Source organism: Tauraco erythrolophus, chromosome 6, assembly GCF_009769465.1.
Source record: "Tauraco erythrolophus isolate bTauEry1 chromosome 6, bTauEry1.pri, whole genome shotgun sequence".
In the NCBI taxonomy this organism is placed as follows: domain Eukaryota; kingdom Metazoa; phylum Chordata; class Aves; order Musophagiformes; family Musophagidae; genus Tauraco; species Tauraco erythrolophus.
This window is the reverse complement of record NC_141470.1, coordinates 15,233,112-15,255,619: the sequence shown is the minus strand read 5'-3', so window position 1 is coordinate 15,255,619 and position 22,508 is coordinate 15,233,112. Positions and strand designations below refer to the sequence as shown.

At 37.3% G+C, this 22,508-nt stretch overlaps 1 protein-coding gene across 1 annotated transcript; it reads left to right on the top strand.

Moving 5' to 3' along the window:
- The first annotated feature begins 2,101 nt into the window (after positions 1-2,101).
- On the top strand, positions 2,102-22,087 carry STK33 (serine/threonine kinase 33). The gene is given in 10 exon segments (XM_009988548.2): positions 2,102-2,197; positions 3,457-3,504; positions 3,506-3,596; positions 4,612-4,700; positions 7,301-7,385; positions 14,921-14,996; positions 17,124-17,137; positions 19,749-19,847; positions 20,126-20,226; positions 21,920-22,087. Coding segments are annotated over 9 exon segments (768 nt in total). The 5' UTR covers positions 2,102-2,197; positions 3,457-3,459.
- Positions 22,088-22,508: the final 421 nt, after the last annotated feature.

Sequence of the window (22,508 nt, the reverse complement as noted above, 5' to 3'; positions counted from 1 at the left end):
CTTTCAAATGTGATACTCTTCAGCTATATAGTAGTGTGTAAATGGTAATACTATACTAATGATAGTAGATGGAAAAATTTAGGCACAAATTGGATTTGAAGTGGATTATGTTTAATTTCTCCATAGTTCATTCTTACAGATGTACAGAGTCTGTTTTCCTATCATTCCTGCAGTAGTTAACACTTTGATGAAGGCATATTTATCTTGTATCACAATCCCTTCTTTAATACTGCAGGCTTTAAAATTGTTTGGTTGAAAACTTTAAAAGCTTTTGTTGGAGGAGTTTGTATTATATGTACATCCAAAAAGAAAATTGAAAAAAACATTGAAACTGAAATTTCAGAATAAAATCCATAATTTTGGATATTAATGTAAATGGGTCCCCTTTCAAGTAGCTTTTCTACATACACTTTTCTTTATATTCATATACATGGGAATAAAGTAACTAGCATCCCAAATTAGTCGTATTTGAATATACAACCAATTATTCACTTCTGTGAATTATGTGGAAAATGTGATTAGAAGGAAGACACACAAAGTTTCAACAAGGAAGTCAGAGATGTGTAGCCATAGATATTTATAATACAGCAAGATCTGTACCAGATTATATTGGATAGTCACCTTTATTACCCCTAGCAATTGAACTTGTAGTAGCTTTCTAGTTGGCTTTTTCATTGATGGCATCTCCACTTTTAGATCTCATAGGAGTTTTGTGAAAATCCATGATAAAGTTTGATTAAATGACACTCTTTTTATGTGAACGATCCTCATTTTTTTCAGTATTACGTTCAAGGGGTGTCACTTTATTAAGAATAGTTTTTAATATGGGAATTCTCAATTACAGAATATTTTTGCAATTCCCAAGCCATAGGCATCATGGAAGGTGGTGGGTTTTTGTGTTTTTTTTGTTTGTTTGTTTTGTTTCTTTTATTTACCACTAAGATTTATACAGTGACTATTCACTCACTATCTCAGTAGCTGAATTGCTAGCAGAGTCAGTGTCATCCCAGATTGACCAGAGAAGTCAGTGGGAATTTGTTTGACAGTAGGTGAGGCCAGCCAAGTGTTTCTCTGTGTTTGATTTCCATCCTTTGCAGATTATTCCATCAGCTGCTGCAACTTAAGTATTTGCTTCCCCCTTCTGTTCCCTTCACAACCCTTATAGTACCTCTGGAAAAGACAGTGTGTCCTACTTAGCAAAACATTTTGGAACCAACATAATTTCAGGTACTCGAGATAAATATGTGAAAAATAAAGGGTAAAATTCCTACAGCTGTGTGATGAATCCTGAAATTTACGATTTACCAGGTGAAAATTCAATTACATTATTTTATTCCTCTTGATATTCTAAACTTTTCAAACCACTAAATTGGCAACAATAAATTCTTTTAAATCTTAGTTTATTTAACAAGTTAGAAAATGCTGCACTTTGGTCATTGTTAGCACATGGCAGCTCTGGCAGTACTGGGTATGATTATGTTTAAATGGGATACAGTTACGTAGGGTGGATTGAATCGTTTCATCTCATTGATACCACGCTAAAATCTATCATCTCATTGGTGAGCACTGGGACTCTTGCTGCTCTGTAAAATAGTTTTTTGCTCGTTTGGTCTTGTTTATGTATTTGTGAGATCATGGGTATTAACTCCACTGAGCTTGCTGGCTTTCAATGTGAATAATTGTATCTGGTTTACCTCCATTGCCCCAATGTCTTCACTTTGTGTTCGTTTTGGACCCTTATTAAACATCTCCTATTCTATTTAAGTAAAACCTTTTTAATTTTTGTTTCATAGGTATATGGTGTGTTTAGATAATGTGAAAATGCTTGTATACAATCACAACAATTTTCACAATACTCGAAGGCTTACGGGACATTTCACAGAATTGTGTATTTAAAACTGTAGGTTGTTATAGCCCAAATTTTTAGATCAACAGAAACAATCCTGCAATATGCTAGGATTTACTCGGTAGTCATATTTCCGAATGTAAGACCTAACGTCCTTAATACATTCTATAGCTTTTTAAAAAAATAATCACGTTGTTGAAAAAAAGTAGTTATGTTTGTAAAATGTGGTTCACATCAATAACTAAGAGTGGAAGCTCTGCCATGAAGCTAACTGAATAGGATGTGAGCAACTTCAAGAGAGTGAACTACGGTCACATAACACACTTAGAAGAGGTGTCTGAGACCCTAAAGGTAAGATTTCATCAATTGCCACATTAATGTCAGTAGGCTGAAAAACAAACGGAAGAACCATCTCTGTTCCTTGGTAAATCACCATACATCATTTTTAAAAATTTTGTAATTTGATACAAATCTCACAGCTCTTGACCAAAACATTGCGACAATTTTTATATTTTAGTTTCCTTTAAATTCCTGCTAAGCCAGTGTTGCCAGAAATATAAACTAGCAGTTCAACAGAGGACAAAACCAGTCTATATCAAGGGAATTAATTACCTGACTAAGTCTGCTTTGTTTACTGGTTTCTGATAGGCAGAGACAATTACTACAGCCTAGGTTTTCATGTCTCCCTTCTTCCAATTCTCAAATATTATTTTTTAATTTTCTTTTTAATTTTTTTAGTGTTCTATTCAGAGCTATTGCAACAGTAATTAAATACAGCCGCCATGAAAATTACAGAGTTGTTTCTTTCCTCTGCTTGTTTGCTGTAGTGCTCTATAAGGGAACTGGTCCTCTTGTGTGTCTATAGCATTTCTAAAAAGAGGAAACATCAGCTGATAAGCAGTCTTCCCATTTTTTATAGATGTCTGCTGTTTCAATAATTGTTACAAAGACTAAGAATGGCGGAAATCTTATTTTTGAGATTAAATTACTACTGTTTTGTCTCTAGCTTACTGTATTATTTTTTGGAAAGATGTTATTGCTGAGCTGAACAGAAAAGATCTCAGGACTTTATAATGACAGCACAATATTATAAATATTGCAATAACACATGTAAAATAATATTTGCCATTACCTGTAAGCATAGGTGTTTGGTTTTTTTTTTTCTGGGGGGGCTGTGTATTGAATTGATCAAAAGTCTCATTTGAGTAATGCATTATAGTTTTCATTCTTAGTTGCTGAAAAGTTGCATTTCATATTTTTTTAAATGTTAGTACTTTCTTAGGCTTTCTGTAAAAGCCATTGGTGATACATTGAATGGAAGAGGCTTTAAGCTAAATCTAGAGTTAGCCCTTGTTTTGAAATCAGTATTTTTTTTTTTTTAAATGTATGTGTTTTTGATAGCTTGAGAGTTTGTTGTGGTAGGCACTGGCAATATTTGCTGCAGGTCGATTGTCTTTTGTTTTCTGTTCATAAAAGACTAAAGGCATTGGGGTGCTAGCTCATCGCTGCAGCTGGACCACTGCTATCAATTACATATATACTTATTACATTAAAAGAAACTAAACTCAGAAACAAAAAAAATCAATGCATTTTCTCTTTATTAATATTAGCAGATGTATCTTGTAATGGAGCTGTGTGAGGATGGAGATCTTAAAAAATATTCATTGTAGTAAAGGACAATTTACAGAAAATGAGACAAGGCACATCATTCAGAGTCTTGCTTCAGCAACAGCATATCTTCACAAAAATGGTAATTAAGTTCCTCTGTCTCTCCCATATGTTCATTGATTTCGGATGTTCATACATTTAACAACAGTTACTGATTGCTGTTCTTGTCTATTTCATAGTATAAAGATAGTCTGGTAAAGAAAAAGTTAAATATACTACATGAATGCTTTTTTTTAGAACTTTTCCTTACAGATGCAATAACTGCTACCATTTTTTCTTTTATTTCTTTTTCCATACCAGCTATGGACAATAACATGTATTATTACTTCCTAACTTGCAACTGCTTTGCGTTCTAACATTAACTTAGTTTGGTTGTTCACATAGTCTATTACAGGAGGTAAAAAAGCAGAAGTGGATTGTTTGTGGTACTTTTTAACAGTATGTGTTGCATTTAGGATTCAGTAAACACCAGCATTTTCATCCACCACTCACAAGCATTATAATTCTGCGTATTCCACAATGGAGTTCACCTATTCAGCCAAAAATTTAGAATTGGTAGACAGTGTAGGATTGTGAATAATTCTAGAGTTTTTTACATAGAAATTATTAATCTCTCTGTTCCGGCGTACTACTAGGAATCTGTCATTCACTCTTTTTTCCATAGAGATATACAGGGTTATGGAATGATGCCATGTTTCTTCTGTGTACTGACTGGAAGGGCAAAAACATCTACTGGTTTTGGATATGAAAATTAACTGCAGGTATGAAAATATGTGCAAATTTGATAATTATACAATATAAACTCTACTTTTTTGTTAGATGATGTCAGGTGATCTACTGATAATAAAGACTGAACCAATATGAACTTTTTCCTTTATTACAGGTTTGTGGGGAAGAATGTGATTTGAAAATTTGAAATACTTCTATGACTTCCTGGATAAAATGGGAAAGATACTTTGGTTAGGCTTCCAGTAGTTCAGAGTAAAATGCACTGGAATTTCTAAAAGAAATTACTCAATTGAAAGAGTTCAAAACATCTCTGTCAGAATATCTTCACTGCAACTGATAACATTTTGTTTCTTACTCTCTGTTGGCAGATATTGTTCAGAAGGATCTAAAACTGAAAAACATTTGAGTTAAAAGCAGTGACATCAATGAAGCAAATGAAATGAAATTAAACATAAAGGTAGATGGACAATTATGGCAGTTCTGCTTCAAGAACTTATTTTAATACCCAGGTATTACTGGGAAACCTGACTTTGATACCTATCAGCAGCTTTTCCAAATAGCTACTAAATGGTGTTATTGGGAGAAGGGGGGGGTGAAGTCATTTTGGAAGCTAAATGCCACTGCTGAAAAAGGCTCTTTTTTTTTTTTTTAATGATAACTATATTTCTAGGTCAATAATTAAAAAAAAAATAATAATTCCTTAAAGTAATCATACCTTGTCTGTCTAGATCTACATTAGCATAGTCCCAAGCTGTTAGTTACAGGAAGCCAGCAGGTGCTGTGAGATGTAATTAATTTTTAAATTAGGAATATTGTCAATTTAATGTGAATCTGTTAGTAATTTAGAAAAAAAGCCTATTTAGACTGGGCCCTGCATCAAAATACAAATATCTTACAGAATTCTTTTTATATTGATAAAAATTTACTACCTAAACACAACGTGCTGTATGCTTACATATTCTTTTTATTGAAAAAAATAATAAAATAATATTTGGTGCCTAATAGATCATATGCTAATTATCTGTTGTTAATTTGCTGTTTAAGTAGTCGTTGCTATGAAAATGTAGGCATCTTCTACAATAACCTTGTAGAACTGAATTATTGGTTCATGAATGTACTATCCTTGTTAGAAGAGTCCATGTTGAGAAACATTTCAGACACTGAAGAAAGTGGACAACTCAGTAATTCATGGTTGGAGAAATCCAGGGTGCAGAACTCTGTTTGCTATATTTCTTAGAGCCTATGTATTTTTACATAAATATTATACTCGTTTTAAGAGGTATAATTTTGGATTTCCCTATATCCTTCAGTTTGGGGCAGTTTGTACCTTTCTTCCTGCAAATGCTAGAGGTAGGCAAGACATTGATATAGACCTTGTGGTTTGTCAACCGGCTTTCCATCCTTGTAGTAGTTCACCACTTCCATCAGTGGAAACCATCATGGCCAGCTCTTGTTTCATGGCCTTGCTTTACATACCCATTTGGAACAGCAACTATCACACTCTATCATTTCTCCTTTAAGGTGCAAGTATCTTTTCTGGCCTCCATCCTGTGGATGAGAACATATCTTTCCCCATTTTCTTTGTTTTCCTGATTTTAGAGGAGAATAACTCCCGAATAACTTTAATGGAAGAAGCAAAAGACAAGAAAGCAAACCCCAAAGTTGGTATGGCTAGTAGCAATAAAAGTGGCTACAGAAAAGAGGAGGTCCGTCATCACACAGTGTGAAATAGATAAACAGCTAAGAACAACATTTATCTGCTTCAGAGTTTTCAGACCTGAGGCAGCTGATGTTAAGTGTGAGGCTAAGGTTCGTGCCCTCCTGTTTTTGGCTTTGAGAAATAGTCTTCCTGAATCTTTACGACTTTATGGTTTGGGGCAGGACATGTGGGGAGAATTATGGGTGAAATCCAGACACAGATTCCTCCTGGTGAAAGAGCAGAGATTCCTCCATATGATACGCTTGTACATGGTACAAGCGTGTAGTGGCATGGAATTTAGATGAAATTTTGTTTGTAAGTATAGATAGACCTTCAGTTTCCAGCCACCTGTAGGTTTCAGAACGTTCCTTCTCAAACTCAGAGATACTGACAACTTCAGGTACATGTATTGGAGCTAGTGGTGCACTCTGACGTCTGTCAGACCAGCAGAATAACAAATGGAAAACTGACTCCAGGAAGTGAATTTTCATTTTGCATCCTCTTTTTTAAAAAGACCAGCTAGAGAGACAGTAAAATCTGTATCGGTTTAATGGACTAGCACAAATGCATTTGTACAATATAATAGGAGATGCAAATTTCAGTGGGCCAAAGCTGCTGACCTGCTGAGTGGTTGGCCCTGAAACGCTGCCCTGAAGGCAGAGAGGGAAGGTCTGCTCCTTAGTTGGGCTTGGAGCCATGCCAGGGATGATCTCATGATGGAGATGATGGAGGCATGTTTCCAGCTGGTTTTCTTTCCTGCTGCTACATGTCCCGACAGTTGTGGGGAGGAATGGACCCACCAAGAGCATGCTGTAGCCATCAGTTGAGGAGTTGTCTGTGTTCACGTGACACGTTAGGTTTTCAATTAGGTTCTTAACAAGCAGCACTCCAATTTATTAGCAACTTAGTTTTATTTATCTCGACCTTCCAGCTTCTGTCTCTGTCCCTCCTTGCCCACAGCAATGTAGTGTCTCCACCATCAGTCTGCTGTAGTTGAGATTTTAAACCTGCTTTACTCACAGAGAAGGTGAAGTCATCAGTAGGGATTTGGAGGATAGTTAGATGAGCTTGAACGTCAAGGGAAAAATTATTACATTGAAAAACACTTGGATAGTGGAACAAATTGCCCAGCAAAATAATTAGAGCACAAACGTTAGTGATGTTTGGCACAAATTTTCTTGTCTTTATGGAAGAACAAGGGAGGAAGAGACTGAAGATCACTACATGAAAGTCTGATTTTTAATGTTTTTTCACTGACTTCAGCATTTTGACTACAAACAGTAAGTTCTGCACTCAACAAAAGCACTAAAAAAGTCCACTGTCATTGCAAGCTTCAGTGCTGTATTTTTTTCCATTAGGTGGCTGACTTCTGTTTAGCTGTGCAACAGACCGGCGGTACTGAAAGCATGTTTCAGCGTATCTGTGAGACTCCGGTATACATGGGTAAGTTCAGTGCCTCTTTCTTATTAAGAGCTACAATTCACTAGATCCCTTTACAGATCACAAAGAGTCCATCATCTCTAAGCTGCCTCTTTTTCTTCTGTTATTTTCTTGCAGGAGTTGTCATATTAGCTTAAACTGCCTACATTTCTAATCTCACACAGCTATCCCTGAGACCCAAATCCTCAGCTTCAGAGAAAGGTGGAGCTATAACTGATGACAACCTTTTAGTGGGGCTCATCAGATCTTGTGCAGGTGCTGTGGAACAAATTGTCCATCATTGGAATTTACATTTCGTATGCATTTTACATATAAATGTGAATGTTCACAGTCTCGGTTCCTGATCTGTCCATTTTACTAAGTTATAGCTTCTATGTAGCAGCGAATTCCACAGGTTAACACTGTATTTGTTAGCAGCACAGTGCAACTGTTGGGTCCTTGGCAGACCTCTGACACAGTCTCTCTCTTTCTCTCTCTGTGGTCTGTCAGAGATCAGGCCTTCTGAGGATCTGGAGGGGACAGGTTACATCAGGTATCCATAGGTATCAGAGCAAGGCAGCTGGCAAACTCCTGACACTTGCTGGTGTTTTAAACATGCTTATTACTCATTACATGTATGAAAAAATTAGTGAATTTTGTCCATAAGCACTCCACTCTATGTGTCTTTCAGTTTCTTTTGGCCGGTAGTGTCTAGTAGGAGCGACCTCTTATTGTCTTTGTTCATCTAAGATGTCAATGCTTATTGTTAAAAATGTGTAGACTGGCTGCAAGATCTGCAAGGGTCAGTTCTCTCAACTCTTTCTCTCCTGATGGTAGCCAAGTTCCACAGAGGCCTTGTACCTTCAACCAGGAAGCACGTCTTCTGAGCTTCCAAGACTGTTCTGAAGGGATTGATAGAACCATCCTTGGCCCAATAGCTGCATAGTTTTTTCTCCCCTTCCCCCAACTTCTTCAAATGGATCTGGGCTTGTTTGGCGGAGTCAAAGAAACTTTCACTGTTTTCTACAGACAGAGATGCAGCTTTTATTTCAAGTTTGTGTATTCTGAATTTCAACTATGATTCATTTTCCTTTTTGGAGTTCCACTCTAAGGAAAGGCAGCTAAGGTACATGCCTTGCAAGCTCAGATTTTGTCCTACAGAAAAATATCATCTTTTCAGCTATTTGTAGATTTTGTTGAAAGGATATGGCATCACCATTTTAATTTGGGTACTACCTCTATCAAGCAACACTAGTGATGACGTAAGATTTCTTGGAAATAATGGTATTTCATTCTGCTGTTATTCAGTCAGCCTTCATAGATCTTTTGAGACATACCTTTCTAGTAGGTGAGCCGAACAGCTGCATAAGTTCTTTACATCCCCTTTCCAGGGACAGGTGATGACTAGTACTTTTTTGGTAAGGTTGCTTTTCATAGTCATAGGCTTTATTGTCTGCCTCTCCTGGTTCAGTGGAGTGGAGATAAATGGGGCTCTGAAGAAAACAAGCAATGATTTATTTTAAATCAACTCTGGGATATGCTTACCTATACATGTTTATTCTCTCTCTTGCTATTCTGGAAGTTCAAAACCTCTGAAATTCTTCACTGGTTAAGAACTTGATAGTATTTAAGGTTGTGCCATCCTTTAAGCCCACCTTGGAATGTTCATGGATACTTAAAGCCTAGACAAAGTTGGCAGGAGACATTACTGACCAAAGAATCTGAAATGAAGTGTGTGTGGTTTTTGCAAATGTGACATTGGTGGCCAGAGGTAATCAGAGATTTGAAGAGCTGATTTTAATGCAAGGTAACTAATACTTTTCAAACTCCCTTCTGCATGAGAAAGACAGAACTCCTTACTTCTCAATGACTCATGGGAAAAGAGATACAACTGGTGCACACCAGCTGAGGACTGCTGTCAGTCACTGCTTGGGTCAGCTGATTGAAGGGATGCTCTGACTCCATTCGCTATCCAGTTCCTAAAGGAGACAAGCAAGCAAGTCCCTACAGTGAGGACAAACAGCTATTCCAGCTGATTGTACCTCTTCAGAGCGCAAGCACTGACATGCTGTGTCATGCAGGGAGTCACTTTATAATAAATACCTTTGGGCTGCATGAAACTAACTCTATGTCTACTGCAAAGAAGGAAGGTAGCAGTTAGGGAAGACTGATCAGATCTCAGATGTTGCAGTAGAGGAGTCTGGGTTCTTGTCTGATGATATTCCTTGATGGTGCTTGTTGTGGTTTAGCCCAGCCAGCAGCTAAGCACCACGCAGCCATTCTCTCACTCCTCCCCTACAGTGGGATGGGGAGGAGAAAACATAACAAACCGCTTGTAGGTGGAGACAAGGACAGGGAGGGATCACTCACCAATTATGGTCACAGGCAAAACAGACTCAACTTGGGGAAAAAGTCAATTTAATTTGTTACCAGTCACATTCAGAGAGGATAATGAGAAACAAAACGAGACTTCAAAAACACCTTCCCACCACCCCTCCCTTCTTCCCAGCTCTATCTCCTCCCCCCAGCAGCCCAGGGTGATGGGGAATGGGGATTGCGGTCAATTCATCACGCATTGTTTCTGCTGCTCCTTCCTCCTCAGGGGAAGGACTCCTCACACTCTTGCCTTGCTCCAGCGTGAGGTCCCTCCCATGGGAGACAGTTCTCCATGAACTTCTCTGACATGAATCCCTCCTGTTGGGTGCAGTCCTTCACCAACAGGCTGCTCCAGCATGGGCTTTTCACAGAGTCACAGCTTCTTCGGGTGCAGCCACCTGCTCCAGCATGGGGTCCTCCCACAGCCACAGGTCTTTCACAGACTGCCCCACCGTTAGTCTCCAGCTCCAGCATGGGTTTCCCACAGAGTGATGGCCTTCTTTAGGTGCAGCCACCTGCTCTAGCACAGACTGTTCCTCTGTTGACCTCCATGGGCTGCAGTGGGGCCACCTGCCATCTCACCATGGGCTGCAGGGGAATCTCAGCTCCAGCACACCTCCTCCTGCTCCATCTTCACTGACCTCAGTGTCTGCCTTGTTGTTTCTCTCAGATCTAGGTCCTCTTTCCACTGCAGCTCCACTTGGGCCAGACCGGCCCAAGGAACCCTGGCAGTCCCGGCAGGATGAGCTCTGTCCAGAGGGTGCTCCAGAAGCAGGAAACTGTGGAGCGCTTCAAGCCGCGGCTGCTGCTCCTGCCACCAGGTGAGGGAGGAGCGGGGTGGCCCAGCGCAGGCAGCTGCCCACACTTCCCCCGTCTCTTCACCACAGGTCCTTTCTTAAATATGTTATTCACAGAGGTGCTGATGGGCTCAGCCCTGGCCAGAGGCAGGTCTGACTTGGAGCTGGGGAAGCTTCTAGCAGCTTCTTACAGGGGCTATCCCTGTAGCCCTTCCCCCACTGCCAAACCCCCTCCACATAAACCCAACACAATGCTGTGCTGTTCGTTGTCAGGCAATTCTTGCTGCTGTTTTTTTTTTCTTTCTGCTCCCTTGGCCCATCAGGTACTCATTACAATCTCTTAGGTGACATGAAGAACTAATTTCTTCTTATTTTCTCATGAACTTTATGATGACCTCCACGCAGACAACACTCACTTTGCATTTCCATTCGACATGATGTCTTCAAACTCCCTCAGTCTACCGTATGTTATCGCTAGGTTAAGTTCAACACAAGTAACATATTTATTTGTTACAAGGTCAGCTTTTTCACTGTTGCTGGGTGTTTTTGAAGCCAACAGTGCTACCTGAGTCACAGTACCACCCTCTGCTTACGTAAAACTGATTTGTAACTTCTGATGTGCTGCAGAAACTTTTAGGAATCTCCAGCTAAACAATGGGATTAAATTCTAAACCAGTTTTTCATTAGAAAATTTCTGTCCAGACAATGTGTCTATCTCAGTGTATAACATTGATTGTTATTTGATGTTGAAATGGAAGTATAAAATAACCATGAAAGCAAATAATTCTAATGCAGACTGTCCAAGGGCACACTTTTCAGGGTTTTTTATTTGCCTATTTAGGCAATGAATGCTTTGCATTCCATAATGTAAAGATTTGTATCCCTTTCTGATTTATGCTGCGTGCTATAATATACTTCACTTCATTATCCAATATAGCATTTATTTTTTAATTCTATGAAGTTCTTTTCCTCGGCAGTATATATCAGCAATGCATTCACAGCTTCCTTATAACATACTGAAGTAAAAAAGAAATCCTTTTTGGAGGAAGATAATTAGTCCTCCTGACATTTTGATTGATGAAATACTAGTAGTATTAAATACTTGTTTAAGTGAGGGGTTGCATGGGATGAAATTACTTTCCGATTTACTAATCATGACAGAAACATAGAGTCTCAACACTGGAAGGGACCTCGAGTCATTTGATTTATTTTTCTGTCCAAAGAAAGAAGCAGCTATACTTAAGTCATTTCTGATTAATATTTGTGTAAAGTGTACTTAAAGACCTCCAGTAATGGAGACTCCGTAATCTTTCCAGGCACTCTATTCCGATGCTTCATTATCCTCCTAGAAATTTTTCCTCCTGTCTGCCTTGAGCCTTCAGTTTGACAATCAGCTTAAACTTATAGCTACAGGCCATGATCTAATCACTTTTTTCATTATAAATTTTCAGTTAACTCACCTGCAGCCACATAATTGCTAGAGCTGACCTAAGGGAAGTGGTGGGAGCCTATGCGTGGGGCTAAAGAAAAATGTGGAACCGTGCTTCATATTTTCAGATTTTTATTTCTCACTCTATCCACAATGGATACGAGGAACAGGTAGCCACCTTCCTATTTTCAGCACTCTGATGTCACATTTCTCCCTTGGTCTCTTGTTCTGGAGACTAAACAGGATGGATTTTCTCAGTCCTGTCCTGCATTTCTGATCTCCTGAGACTGACTCCTCGTGCTCCGTTTGGTACCTATTATGTCAAAACGGGAGTATCCAAAATTGAGCACGATATCTAGTTGAAGCCTCACCAGTTCTGGGCAGATGGAAGGATTGTTTTATATGTCCTGAATACCTTAGGCTTGCCTATAAAACGCAGGTGGTGATTGTCCTTTTGTGATTTATTTAAGGACTCTGAAGTCCACATAAAAGAAGAGGAAAGGACTGGGAATCAGGCCATTGGCCTGTTTTTCACCTAGCATGTTTAAATAGGCTTCTAACCCAAACAAGGGGAGGAGTGTTGACCTTCGCTCCCTCAGAAAGGGCAGGTGTGTACAAAGAGATCTTGTACCAGAGTGACAGTTTTACGCTAATCCTACCTCGCAGAAGCGTTGTCCAGTGACACTGAAACTGTGTAACTCGCGTCCACCTTGTGATTCACAACAGTCCTGGAGCTGCTGCCCCAGCAGCTCTTCTCCTTGTGCTTGCATTCTGAGCTTGTCTTTCAATATACTTACAGTCATTCCTGGCTTGATGTTGCCTTCAGATTTAATAAGCGTGTTCCCTCTTGGATCGTCCAGGTCATCAATTGTTATGGTAACATGCCTAGGACAGACACGTACAAAACATTCCTTGACACAGCCTTCCACTTTGACAATGAACAAGCTACAACTACTTTCCAAAAATGTTTTTTATAAGCATGTGTGCATTGCTCCTGCGATATTTTAATGTAGGTAGTATTACAAAAAATGTTATGTGAAACGATATCAAAAGCCTTACAAAAATAGAGATATGTGATATTTAATGTTCCTCCTCTAACCCTGAAGCCTGTCAACCTGTGCTACATGGAGATTTGTTCCTGACAGGTGCATAATGGCTGCTACTCACCTCTTTGTTTTCTTCTAGGTGCTCATTATTTCCAGTATTTTCCTGGGAATTAAAATTAATGGGATGTATCTGTAATTCTTCAACACCAGCTTTTCCACCCTCTTACGGATAGATACCATGATTGCCTTTTTCAGTTTTCAAGTATTTTACCCGCCTTCCGCTAGCAGTTCTTGAACCACTAACAGCTCTGAAAAGTCTTGTCAGTTTTTAAAGTACTCTAGAATTAATTCTATCGGTTAAGGCTGATTTTAAAATTTCCAACCGAAGTACTTGCTAACCTTTCGCTTCTCTGTAAAAAACTGAGGTCTTGCCCCTTTGTCATTGATATTGATTGTGCTATCCACTGCTTGCAGTTGACATTTTGGTTAAGATTGATGTAAGAAGACATTAAATACATTTGCCTTCTGAGCATCATCTATCAATTGCATTCTTGGTTGAATACAATACCAGTCTCTTTATTCACTGTCTTCCTACTACTCATATACTTACAGATTATTTTGTTTTTAGTTACGTCCATTGCTAGTTGCTCCTCGTTTTTCCTTTCTGATTTTGCCCCTCTGTGCTTATGTTTTCCTTTTGTTCTTCTTTCCATCTTTTACATGCTCCCTTCTTGTGTGTGAGATGTGGAAATTCATGATTTAAACAGACTGGTTTATTAATTAAAAAAATATAAAAGTAATAGAAATTTCCCAAATCAGTAATTTTATTTTGTGTATGATGTGTATATAAGGTTGTAAACTTACATAAGTTCGTAAGTTTTCCCAGGATGTTAATAACATGAATTACTGCTGGTTTAAAATATTCTCAAAATGATCCATTAAAAATGAGACAATACTGTAGGTTTTGGCCATTTTGGCAATGCTAATGGTAAGAATCTCCTTTAAAGTCCTGTTTTACCATTTGTGGTATTATCAAACCATTAAGTTAACCATTTTAAGTTCATTGACATAATAATTAGATATCTGAAGCTTGGTACCTATCTAAGATACATAAAAAACTGAGATGACCATTAAACAAGCTTTTTGATTTGGTGGGATATCACCAAATGAAACTGTCTCTGTCAGTCTCCTCTTCTAGCACATGAATGTTTTTATCTTCTGTTCCTTAGTGAGGCTAAGTGTGTCACCTCCATTGATTCTGGAAGTGAAAAGCATAGCTCTCGCTGTGAACTCACAACCACATCTCCCATGATACAGCAGATAAAATACCACTAAGATGGCCTCAAAGCATCATCTTTCTAAAATGTGACTGAAACAATATCAAGTGAATAGTGAATAGATTATAATTTGTGAATTTTGAATCTAAGATATAAAGAAATAGGTTTAAAAATTTTTATTTTAGAGTATTTTGGCACTGACTTTGTATGATGGATTCAAGCTAATATGTGCAAAGAGAGACTCTCGTGTTTTGCACAGAGACTCTGTTCTTATGTGCTACACTTATGTTTGGAAAAGAAAGAAAAGTTTATATGGTGCCTTGCAGTACTTTAAGTCAGTGTATTATGAATACTGCTTTAATAACTTATTGTGGGGAAAAAGAATACTAAGTTTAATCATACAGCTAATGTCACAATGTCACCACCCCCTTAACAGCTAAATGATAAAAGTGAGGACACATCAGCATGAATTGTTAAGGTCTGTACATTATTCATTTAAACATCTGCTGTTGGTTCCTCTTTACATATGGGAATAAATTATACCACATCAGCACATTCTTCATGCTTTGTGTTTAAGCATTTAAAAGTTTTTTTTTTTCTATTATTAATACTATTTTTTCTGCTTGGTTGGCAGCCCCTGAAGTTATCAGTGCCTATGACTACAGCCAACAGTGTGACATTTGGAGCACAGGTGTCATTATGTACATGCTGTAAGTAGCTTGTAAAAGTAATATAAAATGTACAAACCCATTTATAATACAAGTACCTACAATTTTGCACTGAAATAAAAAATAAACCTGTGAGATAAACCTTCACAAAAGACTGAACTCTTAAAATTGCTTGTATGTAAACGTTACAAACTTCTATGCAAAATAAAGTAAAAGATCCAGTTTGGTGTTAAAAATTGAGTCTTTGATTTATGAACCACTTTATAATCCTGAAATAACAGAGTATTACAGAATATTGCAGTGAAACACTGTAAAACTAAACTGATAGCTTAGACCTCTCTGTTCATATGTTGGCTGGATCTATATATGAGAACTAAGTTGTTAATTTATGGAGTATTGGTCAAATCCTCAAATGGATTGCACAAACTGTGCGATCAGGATAAGGGCTTTTCTTCTCCACCTCTGCCTGCGGTAACTGTAACTGAGATGTTTGAGGGATGCCAGGTCTCCCTGAGCAGGTTATCTGCATCCTTTGAAAGTTTATTAGTCTCCTGTTATTAGAGGAAGAAATGAAATCTTACGTTTGTTAGAGTATATCCATATTTTTATTGAAGTCTTTCAACATTTATAACATGTCTTTCTTACAACATAATAATTCCTCTCTGAAAAATATTATATTGCCTATACTAGTTAAATAATATAAAAAGGTACTCCAGTAATTAAAAATAAATTGTAGCAAAGTACATAAATTTCATATGATGCAACTAAAATGTCACATTGTATGCAGGGACATTTTTTTTTTCATAGTGTCTTTGCATGTGTTTTTCTGCTCCCCACTTCCAGTCTTTTTCTTCTCTCATTTGCCCCCAGATGATGCTTTAATGTCAATGTTTTAGAACATTATTACTTGCTGTTTAATTTGTTGTTATTTCTGTCCTGTGATTGTTTTACTTTTGTTGCATACAGCTGAGCTCCTTGATAACTTCAGACTTTGTACATGAGCAAGCAGACACAGGCACACAGTTTCATAACCGCCTCTTTCCTGGATATTCTTTGCTTGGTTTTTCTTTCAACTTTGTTTTTGCTCCTCGGTTTCTTTTCTATACAATTAGCTCACTTTTCTTCTTGTGTCAGCATGATGAAGTGTTCATAGCTTTATTGCCTTTATTTTTTATTTTTTTAATTTCTGAAATCCATGTGTACTGTTTATGCTGATACAGAACGAGTTTTATGGTTGTACTTCAAGGTATTAATGTTTGCATCACGGTAGTAGGATTTGCACAAGATAATACAACAGAATATATTATAAAATGGTTGGTAGAAATTGGAGGGTTTGACTGGCTAATAAGAATCCAGAATAAGAGCAGCGCCTGCAATCAGCACAATTCGCAGCTCAGAACTTGTAAAATTCAGAGCAGTGAACTGTGTTGATTGCAGCCGGAGTTAGAACTTCTGACCTTCTTCCTTAATTAGCAATATAAATATTTTTTTAAATTAGCATTTTGTAATCACAACAGTGTCAGAACAAAGTGACATTAATTCACCCCTTGTTGTGTTGACTACACAAGAATGGAAATACTGTTTATGAATTAATAAAATACAATTCACACTCCTTTTTATTGCTTAATTTGAAAATAGTAATACAAAAGCCATAAGATCATCTTCTGATTTTAATTCTGGTTTTGCATATTACTTTTCTCCCCACTCTGAATAATAGCTTGTGCTGCTGGTGCTCCTCTAATGGGCTTAAAGATACTCTTACAGCCATTACTGCTGCCATCACAACTTTGACCCTTCTAGGCTACAGCTAATGCCTCTCTGGTAATTTTCTCGCTGCCAGAGCTCCTTTTGCAGTGCAGATGGCATGCTCCATCTTGGTACCAAGGGTATTATTGCCATGACAGGCTCAGTCTCTACCTATATGGGGAGCATAAGCCCTGAGGTGACTCATGAACTCTGTTTTCATGAATGTTAATGCACAGGGTTGCCTCTGCATAATGGGGCAATGCCAGCATGATGGATTTTTATATGTAATTTAAACTGAGGTGTACTTTATACTTTCCGTTTCGTTTCTATTTTAACATATACTAATAGAAACATACACAATACTAACCAACAAAAAGAGAATCCATTAAAATACAAAAGTATGTCAGCACATTGAAAGACTAGACTAGCAGGAGTCCCGCTGCCTTTCACACTCCGAGAGTATGGCCCGTATGCTGCTCTCGCATAGGAAAGGGTCAGGGGCTTCTTTTTCCTGTGCAATCTATGCTATTGGATTTCTTGCTCATTCTTCCAAGTGTGCTCAGAGACTCTGGCCCCTGCAATAGTTCTCGAAAACCTTTGTGTCACTGAAGAAGTCTGGGATGCCTAATAAATTACTTCTTGCATTGCAGCAATAAGAAACCTATTAAGAAAATGTGGTACTTTTTGCTGCTTTCTAAAGGCACAGAAAATTTCCTCACAGATTTTCAAGGTTCTATGTGTTACGTTTCACCTACTTAACTTGATTTCTTTAGCTGAAGTTATCTGTTGTCTGTCACTGCCTTAGTCTGGAGAGAATTTAGTCCTATCTGTGCATAATAGAATAATGGGCATTGTCACCAGCCAATGCTTACAGTATCATGTCCTGAAATGAATGCATTCTTCCCGTTTTCTGTTCTTTAAATTGAGTTCCATGTGGATTTAAGTCCTAAGGGAGATTGGGAAGGAGAATTGGAGGATAAAAGAAAACAGCAATTTTCGTTGAAGACGTTTTGAGATTAAAAGTTTGGGGGAAACGTGCTAAAATATTAATTTTATGTTTTACCTTAAATTAAAAATTAAAGCCATGTGAATGAAACTCCAGAATATTTTACTTTGATATAAAGTGACAGGCATCCTTCACCAGAATGTGACAATTACATTTTCAGTAGCTACTTCTGTGTTTTGGGAGTAGAAGTAAAAACATAATTTGATGCAAATAATTTATTTGATGAAGTTAGCTTCTTTTTCGGTTTAAATGGCCACAAATAGGTGTATTAATTTCTTGAAGTATTTCCTATGTAATTTTTGTATGTCAGTTGTGCATGAATAGTATGATGTAAAATCTATTAGAAATTTAATGTGTCTTTATTAGTTTTGATTGAAAACAGATCACATGGTACGGTTTTTAATTCGTTATGTGATTAGTACAACACAGATCAATATTTACTTTCAAAGTATCTTCTCTAATAAACATTTGCAGTTGATGTTTCTGGTTAATACTTTACTGTTGGTAAACAGTAAGTCACAGAAACCAAATACAAAGCAAGTTTAAACACTGGGTTTGATATTAACACAATTTTTTTAGGAATGCATTTGTTTTAGTTTCATATATATTACCTTTTTTTTATTGTTACCACATCATTAAGAATACAACTGGCTAAGGGAAGCAGATGATACAGAAAGAGTAAATTGACTTTACAGACATTCAGATACCACGTTTACTCAAATATTTTACTTAAAATAACGAGAAATAGATACAGGGTGGGAATACAGCCACGGCATATTTTTATGAAACTATATACTCTTAATATGTATACTTATGGGTATGCCTTAAAATTTTTCTTACATTTCTGATATCTTTGCTTTTTTATTATCCAATTTCTACTGATACCTTAGTTCAGATGGGGCCAAATAAGGCAATGTTCACATTATGTAGCTAAAGGAGATAAAGCTTGATACCAGAAAAAAAAAGTGAAAAATTAAAACAATGTTTTGTTTTCTCATAGTATTTTCTACTTTATGTGTTTTTTTTCTGAAAAATAAATTTTCTGTAGCAGTAAAAGCATATTATACACTTCCATATTTTTCTGTTAATCACCCTTGCTTTAATTTACAGTTATTCAATGAAGAGTAGTACCTTAGACTGAGAATTGGACATATTTCACAGATTCTAAGAGTTTGGAACTGAGCTATCACATTTCGGACAGCAGTACATTTGACTTCAGGGTCACAAGCAAGCACTATGTATGGCTAAACTGACTTCTTATACAAAACAAGGCTACAGAATAAAATGTATCTAGTAATTCTTATTCAAATACTTATACAGTCAATGACCTGTGTTTGAGCCCAAACTCATTCTCCAGAAAGACAGGTGATTAGGACTTAAATGCCTAAATTGAGAGCAGTCTGTTTTGTCTTGTTTCTGTTGTTTCAGTTCTTGTGATTGTTATTAACTCAGTGGAGTTTTAGCTGACTAGTCTAAAAACAGTGGGACATGAATTAATGATGGTTCTTATTACTGAAATGTAGTGGTTGCTAGGACAGAATTGTTGAATTGTTTAATGGAAAATATTACTTTGACATGAAATCAAAAGAAATGGCATGTATAAAGTGTTTGCAGTAAACAAAATTTCAGTGGTGGAAATGCTGCACATGGTGGCAACAGGTTAGCGTTCTGTTAGCCAAGTGATTTGAATGAATGAGTTAAAGAATAGCAAAATACTATATTTCTTTTTTTTTTTTTTATAGCTTCTACGTCCGTTGTATCTTGTTAAACCTTTGGCTGCTACTTTAAAAATCCATATAATATCAATTATATTTTCCTTATGTGGATCCCTACTGACCAAGATTAAATCACCTTTTAACCTCATACTTTTTCCTTCAAATCTCTCTGAAACACACATTTTTCAGAACTTGAGTCACTTTGTAGAGTTCTGAAGCTTTCCCAATCCTGCAAACTTTTTGATTTCATAGTGATCACATAATACATAGTTTTTGTCTCACCAGTGAAAAGTAGTAGGTATCTGTTCACTGACTCTAATTTTTTTACACCTTTTATAGCAAACTTAGAAGAAAAACTTTTTGAACTAATAAGAAAGGGAGACCTATGCTTTAAAAATCTGATCTGGGAAACAGTTAGTAAGGCTGGTAAGTACACAATGCTCTCACAAAATAAATGCTGACCATATTGCAATAAATTTCACAAATGTAGTAATTTTGATTTTTTTTTTTGCTTTTAAGTAGTATGCATTTTCTGAAAAGCAAAATTGATGTTAAAAAATAAATTGACATAAATGATACAATGAACTAATTTCATATCATTGGAAGTAAAATATTCTCTGCTGAATTAAAGCACTCAGTTGAAAATGTGTTGAGTTGTTTGTAGCAGAAATAAGATGTATCCAGTTGTGGGGCTTTTTTCCTAGCAAAACAAGTGTTGAGGCTACTTCTAGAAGTCGATCCTGCTCACCAAATCACAGCTAATTAATTACTTGATAACAAGTGGATAACAGTGAATTTTGAGGAGGTATGATTTCTTCACCTTGTGTACCACCTTTTACTTATTTGGTACATAAAGATGCTGTAATGCCCCAGTGGAGCCCAGTAGGGCAGAAAATTTAAAAAACCACAAGCTAAGCACCAAAACATTTGGATAATGTAGGAGGTAGGAGCCTTATCCAAAGCTCCCAAATTCATTAACATGTTTTGCTTGTATCCCACGGGCTTCTTATAAGCCTGCTAATTAGGAGAAGCTTTACACTGTGTTCTTTACCAAAACCAACTTTACCTGATTTCCCATATGTTTTGACGTAATATATGAAGTATGGGTTCAGGTCAGGCTTAATTAGTTCTCACAACATTCCTGTTACTGTAATAAAAGTATTTTTTTATAATTTAAAACCAGAAGATTGAGCTACAGGGAAATTTGGCCATGCTGAAAAGAAGTGAATCATTGTGCTGGAAAGGGAACCTGTGAGCTCCCAGCTTCCTGACCGGACTGCAGCCCACGCCACTGCGAGAATACTGAGCTTTCAGCTGTCTGATGAAACCGTTGCACTATTTTGTAGTTGAAATCAAAGCAGAAGGAATGGATATATCTGCTACTTAAAGATAACACTGATGATAGCAAACCCTAATTTCTTTCGTAGCTGGCTTCAATGCCACGTAGAAAGAGAAATAGCTGTGAATCTCTGAAAAATCTTCTGGTATGTGGGAGGATAAATAGCTCCCTCTGTTCAAAACGGACCACTGGTTTTGCCTCACACCTTCGTCTACAAAAGAACCATTCTGGACTAGCATGCATCTTTCTTCTTTCCTGCTAATTGAGTAGAGCTGAACGAGAAGCTTTTTTTTTTCTTCTTCCTGACGTTTCAGTGCATTCTTGTGTGGGGAAGAATAACCTCAAGCAAATGTGTAACTACAATGGCCTGAAAAAAAGACAATTTTCATGCATTTCTACCCTGCCATACTATGAGTACAATACCGTCCTTGCTTCATGAAACTGGAGATATGGAAAACTACCATCTCTGTGATTTTATGACCTTTCACCATGTATGTTCAAGAAGTCTGAGATTCCATGAAATAAATTCCATATGATCACGTAATTGTATGTAACAAGGCCTTCCTATAGTTCACATTAAACCATTCCTTCTCGCCGTACTATACAACTTTTCAGGCACAGTAGATTGTAATTTACAATGCTTTTCTTCATTTAAGAACTAGGTAGCCGACTGCTTAACTACAGAATATCTGCAAATGCAACCCTATATTAGTTGTCTTCCATCTGCACTTTCATAGTAAATGTGCAACACCTTTAAGCATTAGTTTCAATGCAGAACTATATTTTAGATTTTTTTTCATCAGGTTTGAATGTTTCTAAATGTTGAGAGATGGCCATTGTAGACTGCTGACAGAATTCCCTGATTCCAGGCAGCTTGCTCTGAAGTCTGTTGTTATGGACAGCTTCTTCAGACATTATTTAGTCAGAAATAAATATCATCAGAAATGAGCTCCAGAAATACAGTGAATCCATTTGTTCCTCCAGCTGATCTACTCCTAGCTGTTTTAAGCTGCTTCCTTAAGGGAAAACTTTGAGACAGTGCTTCAAATAGTGATCTTACCTTCATACTTCAGCCTTTCCTGTACGTGACCAGCCAGTGTTTTCTATTACAGTAGAATTGCAAAGAGGCTTTTTGGTTTCTTGAATATCTCTATGTTAGCATGAGCTGACTTTCAGGGCCATTTTAAGACTTGGGTTCTGTGTCTCCAGTTCTACGGATGTTGGCAGCCATTTGCCTGTGAGCAGTAGCTCCAGCATTAGATACTTTGGATCTGCTGCGTGTGAACACAGTGTGAAGCTGCTCTACTGGCAGATGGTACTTGGTTGAACTTGCTCCATGGGCTCAGTACTGTGCATGTGCGGTGCCCAGTGTCCTGGTGCGGTACTGCCAAATTTCTTGAAGAACAGTTTCAACTAATATGCCTGTTTTCTTGTATACTGATGGATCTGTTATTGTTTTTACTGCTAAATACATCCCCGTCTCTGTTCACTACTGACACTTCCAATTTATTTATTTATTTAATAACATTCTTGTTTCATTGACATAAGTGATTTATTTTGTACAAGGAGCTAAGAGCACCAGAACGGTCATACAAGGTAATGTCAAAGGTCTTTCTCACATCTTCGTCAGTGGCCAAGGATAGATGCTTAAAGGAAAAGCACTCAGTACTGGAATATTATACCAGCCTTTAGTCACTTGTTGCTCAGGATTTCCTGAACCAAAAGAGTGTGGTGGTAATAAAGCTCAG